This window comes from Boleophthalmus pectinirostris, unplaced genomic scaffold (assembly GCF_026225935.1).
Source record: "Boleophthalmus pectinirostris isolate CB_2022bp ecotype Guang Dong unplaced genomic scaffold, ASM2622593v1 HiC_scaffold_15, whole genome shotgun sequence".
NCBI classification, from domain to species: Eukaryota; Metazoa; Chordata; class Actinopteri; order Gobiiformes; family Gobiidae; genus Boleophthalmus; species Boleophthalmus pectinirostris.
In genome coordinates this window covers 23,875,064-23,892,514 of record NW_026571070.1, presented here as the reverse complement: position 1 = coordinate 23,892,514, position 17,451 = coordinate 23,875,064, and the positions used below count along the sequence as shown (strand labels likewise).

General features: G+C 38.2%; 1 protein-coding gene across 1 annotated transcript; it reads left to right on the top strand.

The window, feature by feature from the left end:
* The first annotated feature begins 13,622 nt into the window (after positions 1-13,622).
* LOC110170063 (delta-type opioid receptor-like) lies at positions 13,623-16,407 on the top strand. The gene is made up of 3 exons (XM_020935687.2): positions 13,623-13,861; positions 15,249-15,601; positions 15,881-16,407. The coding sequence occupies exons 1-3, from the start codon at positions 13,623-13,625 to the stop codon at positions 16,405-16,407; spliced, it is 1,119 nt and encodes a 372-aa protein (XP_020791346.2).
* The last annotated feature ends 1,044 nt before the right edge of the window (positions 16,408-17,451 follow it).

Here is a 17,451-nt window from a genome sequence, read left to right as displayed (position 1 = left end):
GACGAACCAGGTCCATGCACCCCTACACCGTCATAACATGTACACAAGCAACAGCGGGGAAACAAGCCACTATCTGTGCTTCTTCATTGCGGTAAATTAAATCCAATACCAAGACAGACACCACATTCTGTCTGCTGAAAGATCTCGGGGAAGATGGAGAAATTAACTAATCCATATTTTACAGTGACAAAATAATGTACTTAAACATAAATCAAAGGAAAGCTATCATTGTTCCTGACTTTCAAATATAAAGCAAAATGTGGGATTTGCTTTATATTTCATGGGTTCCATCTTACTGTTATGTGACAATTTTAGGGCTTTCTGCTTTTGCTAATCTGTAATAATCCATATTTATAGGATTATTTGTATTTTTTTAAAAGTTGGAATTAGTCTAGTGAAGGTTTGTACACTCATATTGACAACCTTATACAACCTCACTTTATAGATTATGAAAATGATCCTTTTTTGTGTCTTGGTTAGATGCTGTAAAGCCCTTTTGCCCTGTGCTTTCACAACAGTGACAGGACAGGTAGAAGAGCTGGAGCCATGACTCATCAGCTCGACACACTGACAGTGAGTGTGACCATCTTTTGTATTAAAATTTGCATAGACGAAGTAAACAAAGTGCTAAGAATGAAATTCATATTGTTAAAGGGCACATTAAAATAAAATGTTTCTAAAATTTTACTTTTTAGAACAAGAAGCAACAAAAGTAAGAGTTAAATGGTCAATTGAGACAAGCAGTAAGAGAAAACGAAATCAATTGCTAAGCCCCTGAGAGTTAATCACTTTTACTGTGGCCTTTGATGATTACATTGTTATAGTCTGTCTACTCCAGCTAAGAGTCGATTTGTCAGTCACATTCAGGTCCCCTCTTTTACTGCTGACAAAAGGAGTTCTGCAAAGTTCAAAATTAAAGTTTTATCTAAAATTGACTCCCAGCCCAGATAAAACAAATGTTACATTTTTCAGATTTGGGGACCTTACAAAGAAATATTTCTAGAATACGACACTCTCTGGACACAACGTGGAATAACCTGCAGCAGCAATTAAGAATATTTTTAACAGTTGTCTTATCTCATTATATTCATCAATTCATGCTGCTGTCTCCCAATTAACCTATGAATATGCTACTAAACATGAGTGTAAAAGAGCATCTTTACTATAACAGATAGTAAACCCAACAGATTATTTGTCATATAAATCCTTATGTTTGCTTATTGCTTGTATACTTATCTTGAGCCAGCACCCGAATAATTTGAGCCTATATTTCAGGGCACTTGCACACTTGTACACTTGCACACTTGCACACTTGCGTGCACTTGTGTCCCTTCGTTGAAACAGAACTCTGGACGAGTCGCCTTCTGCCCACATGTCTGGAGTGGACTTTGGCTCTGCATACTTAGATGGATGGATGTCTTTACAGCCTGTTTGTCTGTGGAAATAAATTTCTCCTAAGGGAATGCCCATCATCGACATTTGCTTTCTGGTGAATGTTGGTCAATATGCTTGACTTTTATTAACTAAGCACTGTTTCATTGTCTAACTTATTTTGTTAAATCTAATATTTTGTGAAGCCCTTGGTGGTGACTACTGTTGGGATTTATAAATAAATACATTTTAAAGGTGTTATAGCCCCAGGCCTCCAGTTCTGTGACTTGTTTTGTGTGTGTTTTAATTTCTTTATTGTTCCCCTGAAATCCTGCTGTGACTTCCCTGGTCCCTGATTGGTGGATTACTTCTACACCTGGACAATCCTGCCTCACCTCCTGCCTCCTCACCCCTTATTTAAGGAAATTGCCTGCGCCTGTTCGGGGCTGCTGTCCTTGGTGGCCAGTCTGCCATTTTGTGTGTGTGTGTGCGTGCGTGTGTGTGTGTGTGTGTGTGTGTGTGTATGTGTGTAGTTCTATAGTTTAGTTCTGTTTTGTGCCTTTTTTGATTTGGTCACTCGATTTTGTTTGTGGGCTTATGTGGTTTAATTTGGGGAACTTTAGTTTTGTGTGTGTCCCTTAGTTAACAACTCATTTTGTGTAAGCCTGCGTGACCCGTTTTGTGGCACAAAACTGTTTAATTCTGTTGTTTTGTTTCTTAGTTTAGGTTATTTTCTGTGTATTTTAGTCTGTTTTGTTAATTTACCTGTTACAACCCTGTTAATTAAACATTATTTAATTCAGTCCATTTAACATCTTGTTTTTTTTGTTGTTACTTCCCTCACCCCAAGCGAGCTGGGACGTAACAAATGCCATAGGTGCAGACTGGCAACTGCATAACTGTCGTTCATCACCACATAATAAGATTGATGTTCAGCTCTTTGCCATCCCTTATGTAACTTATGTGCATATTGTACCTTGTATGAAAAGATCACCACATAAGGTTATATAAACGTGCGTAGGATTTTCATTCTTTTCATTAAAGAGCATTGCATATAAATGTCATAGAGCACATTTCAATCAAGATGTATGTGATGTGTAGAGAAATGTCATGAGACTGATCAAACCGCGTGTGTGTATGTGTGTGTGTGTGTGTGTGTGTGTGGAATACTTATAGACTGAAATAAATGACTATTAAACTATATTATAAAGGAGAGGCATTGTATATAAACATCAGTGCATTTAATAAGACAGAGCAGATGGAGACACACATGCTCTGAAGTTGCTGTGTGCCATGGCCAGCCTGAAGTGGTGTTTAAAGTTCTGTCTTGGGAGTTGATCCTCACATTTTACCCAACTGTGAGAAATACAGTGGCATTTCGCATTGGCACAAATACAAATGATCACTGAATATCCTCACTTTGCACGCATGTTGTATGCTGTGAATATAAATTACTTGGATAATGTTTGATGCTTGGTTTAATCAGTTTTAATGCCGCGAGGAGGTATTAAACTTCTTCAGAGTATTTGTTGCTAACACATAATATATTTAGATCAGCATGTTACCTTTTTTTTTTCCTAAATGATATATTCACTGAAAACAACTGATATTAATGTACACAAAAAAATTATATTACTGCACATCAAACCAGGTTTGTGAAGTTGTAGTGTATTGTTTTGTACCCTGCTACTCTGAATGAAAATATGTATGAAAATAACCATGAGAGAAGTTGGCGTGTACAGTCTATCCCTAATCATATAGACAGATAATAATACTTTATTGATCCCCAAAGGGAAATTCAGGGAAAAGGGAAATTAAGGTGTTTTTTTTTTTTTTTTTAAGATAGTTAGTAGAATAAAAAAATATATTGAACTTTTTCATGATATTCTAATAACTGGAGATAGACTGTCTATGCATTCCAGCTTTACCACTGAGCCACATGTCAACCCACAATACAGGCTTATTTATGAGACTGTGGGTTAGACATCCCATCTGAGGGGCTGTGAACTCGCTGTGTATCAAACTCCTGTAAATGTGGTGTGTGGGTGCAGAGTTATGCATCAACATATCTATTGATCCTGTCCACTGACCATTCTCACTTCTCATTACGCCCCATGGTATCCATCAAAACGACATGACCATGGTAAGAGGTCACCCAAGATGCTCCAAAGCTTTGCGGTGTCCTGATAAAAAAGGTTAGGAGGTCTTACGTGTCTTTGTGCACCCATATAGATCGAAGAGTGTTGATTGTGTGAGACTGAAGATAATCATGCAGAGCTGGAGACGCTGTGGGATATGGCTCACCACATATACATAACTTTAATCTGAAGTGCGAGACTAAGAGATAATCTGTGAAAAAAAAGAGATGGAGAAAATCATAGTCTAGTTGTCAAGATGTATAAAGATTTTTTTTAAGTTTTCTTTTTAAATCACACATTTTACACCTATTGTCAAACTTGGAGAATCTGTTTTTGTCAGTATTGATTTTACTCTGAAAGAAAATATCTACTTTCTCCTTCCTAAAACTGCTTATTTGTTATGTATTTTTGAGATGTTGCTTGAATTAAACAAAATAAATAAAAAACTAAAAAAATCTTGTTTTTGATTCACTTTTTTAGCACGGATCTGGAAATAATTTGTTTAAGATATATTTGGCAAGGCTTTTTTTTTTTAATAAGAGCACTTTTTTTTGTCAAACTGTTGCCATATACTGCAAAAATAGACAGTCAAACCATCTAAAACCTGTGTGCTGGCTTCAGAATTTGCCTAAAAAAAGAAAAAATATAGAGAATAAATATCAAAACCCTATTGTAACATGGTGAAGGTCTATTGTATATTGCTTGAGTGTGCACAATACACTGCAGAAACCATGGGGTCAATATATGGCCTGTATATAAAATTCTATTGAACTACAGTGCATACATCTACATAATACATCTACATACATATAGACTGTCTTCAATCATTAAAACTGCTCCACAATTCTCCATCTCATTCCTTCACAAACTTCTCTCTCTCTCCCTCTACCCCTCCTCCGTATATTCCATCCTAACTTTTTCACCTCTCCACCCCTAAATCTTTAGCCTTGGCTTCTGCAGGTTGATGTAGTGAGCTGCGCCTGATCCATTGGCCATTGATTGTACCCAGCCTGCGTTCCCCCACATTGCAAATTCAGCATATTTGAAGAAGATCAGCTGTCCCTCTGTGTGATAGATCAAAATGGCACCCCCGCTATACTCCACAATGGCATATCTCATGGCAGTTGCAACTTTACGCAACTTTCCCAACCTGTGCAATGCAATGTGGGTATACTGAATTTTTAAAAAGCAGTTAAATGGCCCATATTGTACTAGGGGAGTAACAATATCCACGTCTCACAATATAATATCATCAAGGTATGAACCTCACTGTACGATATTTATTGCGATATCATGGGAAAGCTTACGATATGGTGGGGAGGCTCACGATTAGGGATGTAACAATATCCAAATCTCTCAGTACGATATTTTCACGATATACATCTCACAGTACGATATTTATTGCGATATTTTGTGGAGTTTAATGAAATTGTTAATATGATCTGTTTTCCCCTTAAAATGCCTTGACAAGACTTAATCCAAAGAATTAAGACTTAAAAATGCTTAGAATTGTTATTTCCTCTTGTGGTCTACACTGAAATGTAGCAAAGGATCATGGTCTATGTAGTTCCCTCTGTTATTCTTTTAACTATTGCTGCACCATAACATAAAAGAGTTGTAATTTTATATATTGTGATGGTCCACGATATTACTGTAAGAACTTTGACTATATGATATCACGATATTTCGGTTATTGTTAGATCCATATATTATACCATTCTCTAATGTGTTCTAATGTAGTTTTCTCATCACAAACATACCTAGAGTAGTGTTTTGTTTCCTTCACACATGTTTAACACACAAACCCAGCATATTTAGTTGAGACTGAGTTCTTCTCTCAAACAGAAAACACTCTGTTCCACCTTGTGATGTCATGATGTAATACAGGGAGTGCTCCACTGTGTTTTTATACTCCATACACCTCCAGTAAAATATTTGGATAATTTCAGCTTTAGAATTGCAAATATCTATTGAACTAAAGATAAAACGAACTGTTAACTTGAAAACTACCACTTTAGACAGACTGATAATAAAGGGTTACTCAAACATGTGTGAATGAAACAAAACCCAGCTCCAGGTTTGTTTTTGAGGAGGTAACAACATTATAACATGGCTTAAAGCTCACAAGGGTCAAGTTTGTGTAACATAGGACCTTTAAACAAACGTCTTCAAATGCTGCAGTTTCAAGAAGTTACACTTTCACCTGTAAATGCTTGAATACACACTGTATATTCTATACAGTAGGTGGGATTTTTCAGTACAGAGGTTAGAACTGCTTTTATAGCATGCTTTGCTGCATCCACCAGGGAAAACCACTGTCCTAGAATAGCTACTGTCCATTGAGAACCTACACATTTTCTATCTCAGAAAATCCTCTCCTTGTTGTGTTACAAAGTGAAAAGAGGCGCACGCTACAATGCACTCTGAAGGACTGAGCTCATTCATCCCCAGACACCAGGGCCCGATAAACCCCAGCTTGTCTCAACAAGGCCTTTCAAGTAAAGGAAAAACACAACACCCTGATGGAATACATTTTTATAACAACAAGCTCAATTTGTCCAAGTATTGCACTTGTTAATGATGTTTTAATTTTAATGAGTGTTACTCAACATTAAACTATAAATGGTCTGTCTGTATCAAAACACATGTGGCTGCTTATGAGAAAAGAAGAAAGACTGAAAAACATTCCAGATTTCTGCAGAATCAATTAGTAAAATATTAAGCTCTGTTTATCTGAGGAGAGATCATTTTAATTTAGTTCAAAATGACTAATGACCAATGAGCTCCACATGGGTCACTGAAAAAAAAACACACAAATCTAATTAGACGATAATGTTTGGGTCTCGTGGGATGTCCGAGAGTGGACTGATCAGACTGTTACTCCTGTGGATATAAAAAAAATAGAGACTTGCCTGTCAAATGTATAAGATGAAGGGTTGGTCCAGAGTTTCATGTGTTTTATGCAACCTTTACTTGAAGAGCCAAAAGCCATTTACACAGAAAGTGAGGGCAGAACATGTACTTCACGCAAAAGAAATACTGTATCTTGTTTGAGATTTAAACCCATAACCTTACTGCTGGGAGGTTAGAGTCTAAACCACTATGCCACTTTTCTTCTACAACGGAAACCTGCTTGACAAAGATATATGGCCGCCGCTGACTGGATTTTCAAGCAAGTCACTTTTTAAATTAGGTTTGGTGTATATGGCAATAATAAAAAAGCACTGCAACTTACACTTACAATAAATGTGATAACACCAAGCCAAAAGATTCACTCTAACCATTTTCAGAGAGATGTATCCGGCAACTAACAAAATTCAGTGTTCTTTTCTACAGTACCAAAGTATACACTAAAGAAGTTTTATATTTTGCTAACCTGAAACAAGAAACATGTCCTGCCACTGTAAAAGGTGCACTGTGTAACTTTTCTGGAGGAGGGTCCACTTGTCTCCGTACTGATGTTACTGTTTTGCCAGGGATGTTCCGCAGTACGGCATTAAACAAATATAGCTTGCATTTATTCAATTGCAGAGGTTTTTGTTTTTCAAAATAACCTAAAAAATATCCATTCTTACTGTGAGCAGACCCAGTTCTCTACAGATCTGACCTGTAACTTGGCCAGGTGATGTGGCTGCTTGTCTCCATGGAGATAGTTAAATTAAATGCCATACTGTAGAACATTCCAAGAAAAAACTCTAACCAGAGGCGACACTACCATTAGGCAAAAATAAGCAGCTGCCTAGGGCCCCCAAACCTGGAGGGGCCCCCAACCAATTGCCCTCAGAGCAATTTGATTTTCTCTCAATATAATATTAAGTGAGAGTAGTAGTGGATGTAAACAAAAATGTAACTGTACTAACATAAAAATAAAACTACTTTCAGTTCTGGTTATGAAGCAGGCAACATAATGAATAAGACAAGTTCCAAATCCACCATAATTAAATAGAGGTGTGCATGTCTCAAGAACAATGGGCAAAAACAGACAATAAATATGTTAAAAAACCAAAACAAAAAAATGGTGCATTATACTCTAGTGACAGCCCCAAACTCAAGTTCGCCTAGGGCCCCCAAACTGTTAACTCCAACACTGACACTAATATCTACATGGAGTCAACAGGTGGCAGATGCTCTACCATAAAAGTTATCTTTAAGGTCACATAAAATATTCATTAATTTATAAACTTTAAAATGAGAAAAGAAATCGCCTCACAAATATTGATTTTGTAAACCACTGTCAGACATTTGCGTGGCCAGAAAAACAGGCTGAACCTTTCTTATCTTTAATTGGATCTGAGAGATTGAGACCCCTCTGTCTGTCTTTGCTTAGATAATTCTGAAGTTCGAAATTGCAAGAAGCTAAAATGAGACACGATATGTCATGGGGTCCATCTGTGCGACGGTGCTTTTGAGTCGTCCTGCCTCCCACACGTTCACAGATGATGACCAAACTGCCATCCTCACAAACAGGAGCTGCCCGATTAAAAATACCCACACAACGTCATGCTGGCTAATTTCCTCATGTGTTATTAGGGGGTAATTACTCTATCCACAGGGTTTCTCACCAACATAATGTGTGAACTTCTTGCTGTGCTCCTTAGAGTGACCTAAAGCAGGAGCCTTTTTTAAGCTTTTTTTGTGTGTTAAAATATAGAGGTCTTTTGTTGCCGACTGAAAAGGGAACATTTGAATCTAATTGATATATTTAGCCACTTAACCCCCAGATATGTTCAGTCAGCGACACCTCATTCTAAATTACATGTAATGTAATGATTTTATTGCTATAATGTTCTTTTCTTCATCAAGAAATCCTTGAGTTGTCACATGCTTGACTTCACATTATGGTAATCCAAGAAGTGCTTTTCCTTGTTTTTAAAGTGTATACACCTTAATTTTTTTCTTTTTTTTGTGACTATGCGGCCTTCCATACACATCAATACTTTTCGATTAAAGTACATGAGCAGCCTCACATACCACAAGCTTAAAAGACCCATATTACACTATTTTCTAATATATGTTATAGGTGTGTAACGATATCCAAGTTTCATGATACGATATCGTCATGGTATGAACCTCACGGTACGATATTTATTGCGATATCGTGGAAAAGCTCACAATGTGGTGGGGAGGCTCACGATCAGGGATGTGACAATATCCAAATCTCTCAGCACAATGTTTTCATGATATACATCTCATGGTACGATATTTATTGCAATATTTTGTGGAGGCTAACAAAACTGTTAATATTCTACTTTTTCCCCCTTAAATGCCTTGACAAGACTCAAACACGTGTGAGCGCAAAAGAACAAAACTCCAGGTATGTTTTTGGAGCGATAACAGCATCATAACATGGCTGAAAGCTCATAAGAGTCAAATCTGCATACTATGGGACCTTTAAAGGGGCTGTAAAATTTGCCTTGTCCCAGTACAGATAATATAAAAGCAGCTTTAAATTCAATGAAACCGTGGGTGATATATGGAAACAGGTGAATACATGTAAAAGGTAGATCGTGCACACAGTGTTATGCTTTATGTAATTCTGCCTAAACATCTACCATGCAAAGCAGCTGACTTAATTATAGTAGCGTGGTTTTTATATTGATCCCTTTAGAGAGGAGAGAGACGGCTTGGATTCAAAGGTCAGTGCAGAGAGACCACAATGTGGAACCATGACCCCAAAGTGTGAAGTGTTCTGCTTCACTAACATGTCCAATATGTGTGAAGACAGCTCATCTCCATCTTTTTGCACTTCCAACTCAATGTGTGTAAATTCATGTGACATATATCTGCATGGATGATCTGCAATAAAAATACTGACCAAAGATAATGTTAAATACAGCTGGCAGGTTACTCACAAAAACAGTGTTAAATAATAATAAATTAACACTTTTATTTTATTAATTGAAGGTGAAACAAGCAGAAATGTGCCTTACTTAACTTTCCCTGCATTTTAGATAGAATCTCTATTATCTGTGTTGATAACATAGGTAGAGATATTCTGTTACAGAACTCAAAGCTACTTCCTGTATTTCTGTACTTTTCCTTTCAACTTTTCCCCCCAAACTGCCGCTTATGTTAAGAAAAATGATCAGAATTAAATACCACAGGCACTATCCCACCAAAGCAAGTAATTATTAGAAAAACATGAACCTCACCAGTCTTGTTAAACTGCACTGAGACCTTTGACTGAGACACAAAGGCGTCTGAGAAGTGCAGTGGAAATGTTGCTGGATCGCAAAGACTGCAATTTTTGAAGAAGCATCATTTCCTCAAACAACAAAACATTCAGTCTTATTTTACAGAAACTTGCTCAACCTGTAGTTTTGATCTGTAAAAACATGTTCTGAAATGTAAGTCTTGTATCAGTTTGTCATATTTTCATTTTGTTCATATTTCAGTCTTTTTCTTAATTCTCAGAGCCATATATTTGCCTATGTACAGACTTCCAAGAAGATATGTAGTGAGCTTTAAGTTGTGTCATAATGTCGTTACCTTCTCAAAAGCACACCTGGAATTGTGTTTTGTTTCATTCACACATCTGAGTAATCCTATTTTATTAGACTATCTACATTTCCAAAGCTCAAAATGCTTTGCTCTGCTATATTATCTTTCATTTCATGCAACAATAGAATGCTGTGTCTGTGTTTTAGAATAAAGAAATATTGCATTACATCAAACAGCTGGATCAGTATTTAGCCAGCAGTCAACCACATTACAGCGATTACATTTTGTTTAGGTTAGGTTAGAGTTCTGTCTCATTTCAATTGATTACAAACAGAAAAAAAAAAATCAAATGGTAGATTCCTGGAATTACCAAGAGAGAAAGCTGCAGTTCCAGTGGCTGCGGAATGGTAAATGATTACATTTTTATATAGGGCTTTTCCACCTTCAAGGCACTCAAAGCACTTTACAACAAGAAACCACTTACCCATTCACACACGCAGACACTGGGGGTGAGGTGGGTTAAGTGTCTTGCCCAAGGACACAACAACAGCATTCATCTGTGGGAGCTACAATCACACCAGCCAACCTGTGGGTCAGTGGATCAGCCCACTTACCAATGATGTTTATGTCAAGCGCAGGATTCAAAACACCAAACTTGGGATCAGTGGACAAATGCTCTTACCAACTGGGCTACTGCTGCCCAAATGGAGCTCCACTTCACCACACATGGTTACAATAAACTAAACATCAAAAGCAGTCCTCAATGCCCGTCGCAATGTTTGTCAGAATAATTGCAATTTGATATTTGCCTCTCCACAGTCCTAATTTGGCCAGATGGCATCACACATTTGCCCCCAAGAAGATAGATAGTTTTAAAATTGACTCTTGTGAGCTTTAAGGAGTGTTATAATGTTGTTATCTCCCGAAAAACATACTTGGAATTGTGTTGTGCTTTGGTTCATTTACACGTTTGACTAATCCTATTAGTCCATCCACAAATCCAAAGATCAAAATGCTCTGTTCCACCTTGTGATGTCATGAATCCGTAGTTTTCAAGTTAACAGCTACTTTTTACTTTCTGTTAAGTAAAGATTGGCAACCTATATGCACTTTAACCAGCTGTTACATTATGAAGTAAGACATTCATCATTACTGTCTCTTATATCTACTTGTTGTTTTTAACCTCACCCTTTTACATTCCTCTTGGAGCTTGTGTGTTCTGAGAGGAATTAAAAAACAACCTTCTGTCAGACATATTTTACCAGTGTTCTTAGCCTCGGGGCAGCTCTACATTTTCTCAAGTCAAGCCAGAAAAGTCAACCCCCGTATAGTTACGCTGTGTAAATGACCAATGCTGTAATTACACTGTGGAGTTTCAAGATCAGCTGTCAAAGAAGGAAAAAGAAAGCTGTTTAAAGCACTACAGTCATCAGTCTACCTTTGCAAGAAACTAGGTGGCTTGGTTATTTATTTATTTATTTTGTTTTGCTTTTGTGTCTATAGCTGTCTTTATTTTCTCAGTAATTCAACACAAACTCATATCGCAGAATCCTGTTAAGGAGTTTTTTTCACATTGCAAATACGCACTTTAACTGGGCTTCTGCAATGAAGCTATTTAAATTCCTTTTTTTTTTTTTTTTTTTTTTTGCAATGACTTTTGAATATTAGTGGTTTCCCTTGCACAAAACATTCAAATATAAAACTCCTGGTGAGCCTGGGGTATAGTAAACAAAAATGTAATTCTGTACATATTAGCTGAGCCCTAGCTGGAAGTTTAATGCAGATGATACTATGCCGTGTCCAATGCTTCCACCAGGCTTCATAATTGTTGAATATTTAATAGCAATGTTTTTTTGTGATAGAAGAGAAATAAAAAGAAGTACAAAAACTGCAGTAAGTAAAACTGTTGTGAGTGCTGTAAACAAAAACCAGACAGCTGCAGTTCACACTTTTATGCAAATGTGCCATCCAACATGGTTAATAATTCTCCCACTGTGTGAGAGAGAAAAGTGATTCATCTCAGATATTACCAATGTGAGCTGTATTTAGGATTTAGTAACACTGATTACAAATGGAACATTACTACAATTTGATATTTTTCACTTACTTTCCAATTTGCAATTACTCTTCAGCTGTGACGTAACACGATTCCATTAACATAGGAAGTACAATTTGAGGAGAGTGGACTATGCTGCTTTGAAGGACAACTACAATGGCCATGGTTTTGATGTTATGCTAATAGACATATGCATTATATGAATTCATAACAGCCCGTTCTTTAGGGGAAATTAGTCAGCGCTGATTGAACAATTCCTCCTCCTGTGTTTTTAAAGACCATCCAATAAACAGCAGACTTGATCATCCGGCATTCAAATTGTCTCCACTGCACTTCACTGCACTGAGACTAAATCCACTGTTTTTATGCACAAACGTACATATCGCAAAACATGTCAAATAAGGCTTTAAGATAATTCCATGTCATTTAATAGAGAGATAATCAGGCATAGGTTCATTTTACCAAACACTGTGTCGTCTTCAAAGTGCTGCTTTTGTCACTAGTGAAACTACAGCACCTCAGAGACAGTCTGAATGACACTAAAAGGACGTGCAAAGCTTTTAGGACGTCTGACTCCTTTAACAACAACTGTGTCCAGCTCTAAGCCTGAACTCTGTACTGCTCCCTGTTCTGCATCCATCAAACCTCAGCGCCCTTACACAGCGGGCTCCACTTCAGCGCCCACTGAAATGATGATGACCCCACAATATGATCAAGATGAACCAGTTACGATTGATCTGTGCTGATTGCGTTTGTGGTGTCCTTTTGTTTTGTCTTCTGTTGGCAATTTCAGAGCACAGAATAGCCTATTTTACTGACAAAAAAGAGAGAAAGAAACAGGTTAAAAGTGTACTTGGTCCTATCAAAAAAGTAGCGTGTTTAAGTATTAATATATATGTAATTTTGTCCAGGTATATCAATAGTATCTCCATGGAGGCAGCAGGCGTTCCACCAAAAAGTTACGTAGTGCACCTTTTAGGTAAGCTCCTAAGATCCTACATAAAAGCTAACAACAATATCTGTTTTCAGAGAGATTACCCCTGCACGTGGCTGTGCTTTTGCCCGTGGGTTGATGTCATCGCCCTGTCTTCTCATATTCTGATTTGTGTGTCCGTGTGCGTGCTGGTGTTGAGTCCGTAGCTTCTCTGCGCGCCACCTCTCCATCGCTGCGCGTGCACGTCACTCCGCAAAGCCGCTGTCACCGCTCACCGGGCGCACAGAACCGTCTCCAAACTTTGCTGAGCTGTTAGCTGGGAGACAAGCAAAGCGACTCCACTTCCTGATAAAAAGAACCCACTGTATTCGACTCCGCTTTAATCTTTAATTGACACGCGCTTTAGTTTGGCTAATACAGGTGAGTGACCCGCCAGATGTGTGCATGTGCATGCTGCGCGCCTTTTGCTTTGAATAATACAACTGAGATTTTCTGTGCAGGAGCTACAAGTAACAGCCCAGATTTCTTCTTTAAAGTCTGTGTTGATTTTACATAATTTCTTGTCTTTGAGGCGCACGTTTTAACCTTAATTGCGTTTATTTGTGGCGTAATCAGCCAATATCTCCCCTCAGCCATTTGCTCAAATCCAGGAGTTTTGCACTGGCACGGTGAAATATCAGAGATGGAAGTTGAAATCTACAAAGAGGACAGTAAGTGCGTCTCTGGACCTCTGGAGAACTGTCCGATGAACGCGTCTTCGTCGTGGGCATCTGGATACACGGACAGCCGGAACGCGACGCCGAATGAGAGCTGGGAACAGGAGGGCATGTCCCCCATCATCCCCATCATCACCGCTGTGTACTCCGTGGTGTTCGTAGTTGGGCTTTTTGGCAACTGTCTCGTCATGTACGTCATAATTAGGTGAGGATAAGCGTAATATCCACATGGTGAATTACGTTAAGGTTAAAGTACAATACAGTATTGATTCAAAGAAAGCTTTTTTATTTTATAGTTTTCATATTGCTGTGCCATCTGCTCTAACTGGATTTTGTCCCTGGATACAGTCAACGGTCACAAATGCATTCAGATAGCTTTGTCAGTGCCTCACTTCATTTGAGTGATAGAATATGGCATATTTGAAAACTAGCACAATGTTTCATAGAGGTTTCACTTTTATGTTTAAATGTTGTTCATGAGAACAAGTTCATGAGATCTGATGACTGTATCAGTTTCTCAAATCTTTAAAACCTTTTCTGTAGTTTTAACAATGCGATAGACCTACATGTCTAATAGATGTTCTATAACTCCTCACTGATCTGGCTGGGCTTGTTATCAGTTACTGCTAAACCAGAGAGACTGCCTGCAGCTCATTGGCTGTTATTTATGAAGTTTAGAGGAGCCATCTTGTTGATGTATAGTGAGAAGCAGCAGTGGCATCCTGAATGCTGTGGTCCACAGACAGCCATTACTTCAGATCAATCGCATTGACTGTGGCCAGACACACTTTTATCACTTTACAAGTGAAAAGGACTGCATTATGTGGTTTAGTGCTCTGCAGAGGGTCATTCAGCTGACTACTCAAATGGGTTTGGAGGATTAAGTATAAACAAGAACATAGAGATGTGCTTTCAGTGGCAGATTGTGCATTCATACGATACTTTTCTTAAAATCTTAACTAACTTGAAATGGTTTGTTAAACTTTTGATAATAAACACACCTGGAATAGATTGATATACAGCTTGCCAATGGAGATCCCTAGAATGTGGGATCAAAATGAGTTTGCGTGTAAAACATGGTATATAAACTATAACTTGGATAACTGAGAAAGAAAGTGGTGCTTTTGGCTACTTTTATTTATGGACTTCTTTATATAGTCTATGAATATAACTGAAACTTACAGCTCATCTTAATCTGATGGGGCAGATGGATGGCTTTACCTGTCATCAACTGTCACTTAATATAAACAATATGTAAACAGAAGACATTTCCTGCATTTACCATAACAATTTAGATGATATATTTAAATTATAAATAGCCCAATTACCAGTTTTTGTAACTATGTCATTATCAGATAAGTAGGCTTATTCAGTAAAAACTTAAAGAATCCTTAAAGAGTCCAGGGCATGAAATCAGCTACACATGACAACACAGAACCTCAAGTCAGAAGAATTACATTACAAATTCTAAGATGTTGCCCAGCCATAGTCCTAGAGCTTTTATAATTCTTAACAGGATTAGATGCGAAGTCTTGCAAAGCTTTGCACAAAACCCACAACATGAATTAATGCTGCTAATCTGTTTTGTCTAGGTATACCAAAATGAAAACTGCTACAAACATCTACATCTTCAACTTAGCCCTGGCTGATGCCCTGGTGACCACCGCAATGCCTTTCCAGAGCACAGACTACATGTTAAACTCTTGGCCATTTGGAGAGGTGGTGTGCAAAGTGTTTATTGCCATTGACTATTACAACATGTTCACCAGTATTTTCACTCTCACCATGATGAGTGTGGACCGCTATGTCGCCGTGTGCCATCCAGTCAAAGCCTTGGACTTCCGCACACCGGTCAAGGCCAAAATTATAAATGTCTGCATCTGGATCTTGTCCTCTGCTGCTGGGATACCTGCGTTCGTTCTGGGAGGGACACAAACAAATAGTGGTGAGAATGGAGTCAACATAATTTCTGTACTTAAGTGAACTTAGCAAAGAAAATAATATTTAAATAATATTTAATATTTTAAAAGCAGAAATATTTTATCAGCTGCACCTGTCAGATCTTTCCATTAGCCCTGCTTCTTCAACTGCATGAATACAAATTATGAATAAAATCTTTGACAGAAAATATTCACTTTTGAGCGCATATTAGCCCACCTCTAAGAAGTAGCAGAGTGCCATATAATTGCCTTTTGCTAAAAGTTCCTTGTAACTTGTGTTGCAGACATTACGGAGTGTGCCTTACAGTTTCCTGAACCGTACGGGTACTGGGACACACTAATGAAAGTGTGTGTGTTTGTCTTTGCCTTCGTGGTGCCCGTTCTCATCATCACCGTGTGTTACTCTCTCATGGTGCTGAGGCTCAAGAGTGTGCGCATGCTGTCTGGCTCTCGAGAGAAGGACCGCAACCTGCGCCGCATCACCAGACTCGTGGTGGTGGTGGTGGCTGTGTTTGTGGTGTGCTGGACTCCCATTCACATCTTCATCCTGGTGAAGGCGCTAGTGAGCATCCCAGAGTCTATCGCCATCACGGCTGCTTACTTCTTCTGTGTGGCACTGGGCTACACCAACAGCAGCCTGAACCCTGTGCTCTACGCCTTTCTGGATGAGAACTTCAAGCGTTGTTTCAAAGACTTGTGCCTCTCTGCACGGCTGAAGGGAGACAAAGTGTCTGGAAGTAAGAAGGGCCTGAGCACTGTGCGAGAGATGGCTGTGCCCCTGGAGAACCCTGATGGGACTAAGCCCACATGACTAGCAGTGGAACTGTCTTCTATTTCCCACATAGGAAAAGAAGATTCCAATGACCTAGGCCTGACCCATGTCACATCAGCAATGTGACCTTTAAGGATTTAGTAGGAATAGGACATGCACAACCAACATGGGCACCTTCTCAAATCTTCATCAAATCAGTATTGCTTGAATCACTCAACTATGTTAGATCAGATGGCAATGACAGCTGTGAAAACCAACACATTGTTCCCTCTGGGTAAAGTCATTTTACATTTTTAAAGTAATAGTCATCAACAGTTTTAAAGCTTGTGCCAAATAATCTATAAATGCTATTAAATGAAGCATTTAGTATTATGTGTTAGTGCCATATCTATCCCATCCATGAAACTCTACTGAATGCCAAAAGTGCCTTTTACAGTCCAGGATGTCAAGATGGAAGATTTGAAGAGGCTGTGGTCAAGCAGCACTTTTGTCCTCTTATTTTTACACATGAGAGGGGATATTTTATATGTTTAAATTATGGTCTGAGATGTGAAGTGTTGTGCTGCTGGACCACGCTGACCCAGAGATTTTTTGTAATTAATCTGAGGATCCTGGACTCAAATGTGCATTTAAATTTGTCAGAGGGCTCTACCAGCTTTGATTCTGGAGGTCTGTCCAGTTTGAAAAGTTGTGTAACAATGACATAATACGTAATATAGCATTGTATATTGTATATAACTACATTAAAAAGGAAAAATTTGTGCTTTGTTGTAGGGGACATGAACAATCTTAAACCACAACTACATGTTTGAGCACATAATGTGCTGTAAATATGATGTAACTAGAAAACTGTATGTAAAAAATAAAGTTTCATACATGCATAGCACAGAATGCACTAAGCATGTCAGTAGGCCTAAATGCAACAGTAAATAAACATAAGCAGCCTATGCTTCATGGATTGTGTTGTTGCAAACTATTTTGAATGTATAATGCATATCTATTTGATCAGTTTGAATAAATCTGTTTGTTTCCTCTATCCCTTCTATGATAATAAAATAAGAGAAAAAATATCGAATGCGAGTC

Excerpts from the sequence above, each read along its gene's own strand:
- LOC110170063 (XM_020935687.2), top strand. The coding sequence starts at position 13,623 with ATGGAAGTTGAAATCTACAAAGAGGACAGTAAGTGCGTCTCTGGACCT. Across the intron at positions 13,862-15,248 it reads GTCATGTACGTCATAATTAG|GTATACCAAAATGAAAACTG; the intron begins GTGAGGATAAGC and ends TGTTTTGTCTAG. Across the intron at positions 15,602-15,880 it reads AGGGACACAAACAAATAGTG|ACATTACGGAGTGTGCCTTA; the intron begins GTGAGAATGGAG and ends CTTGTGTTGCAG.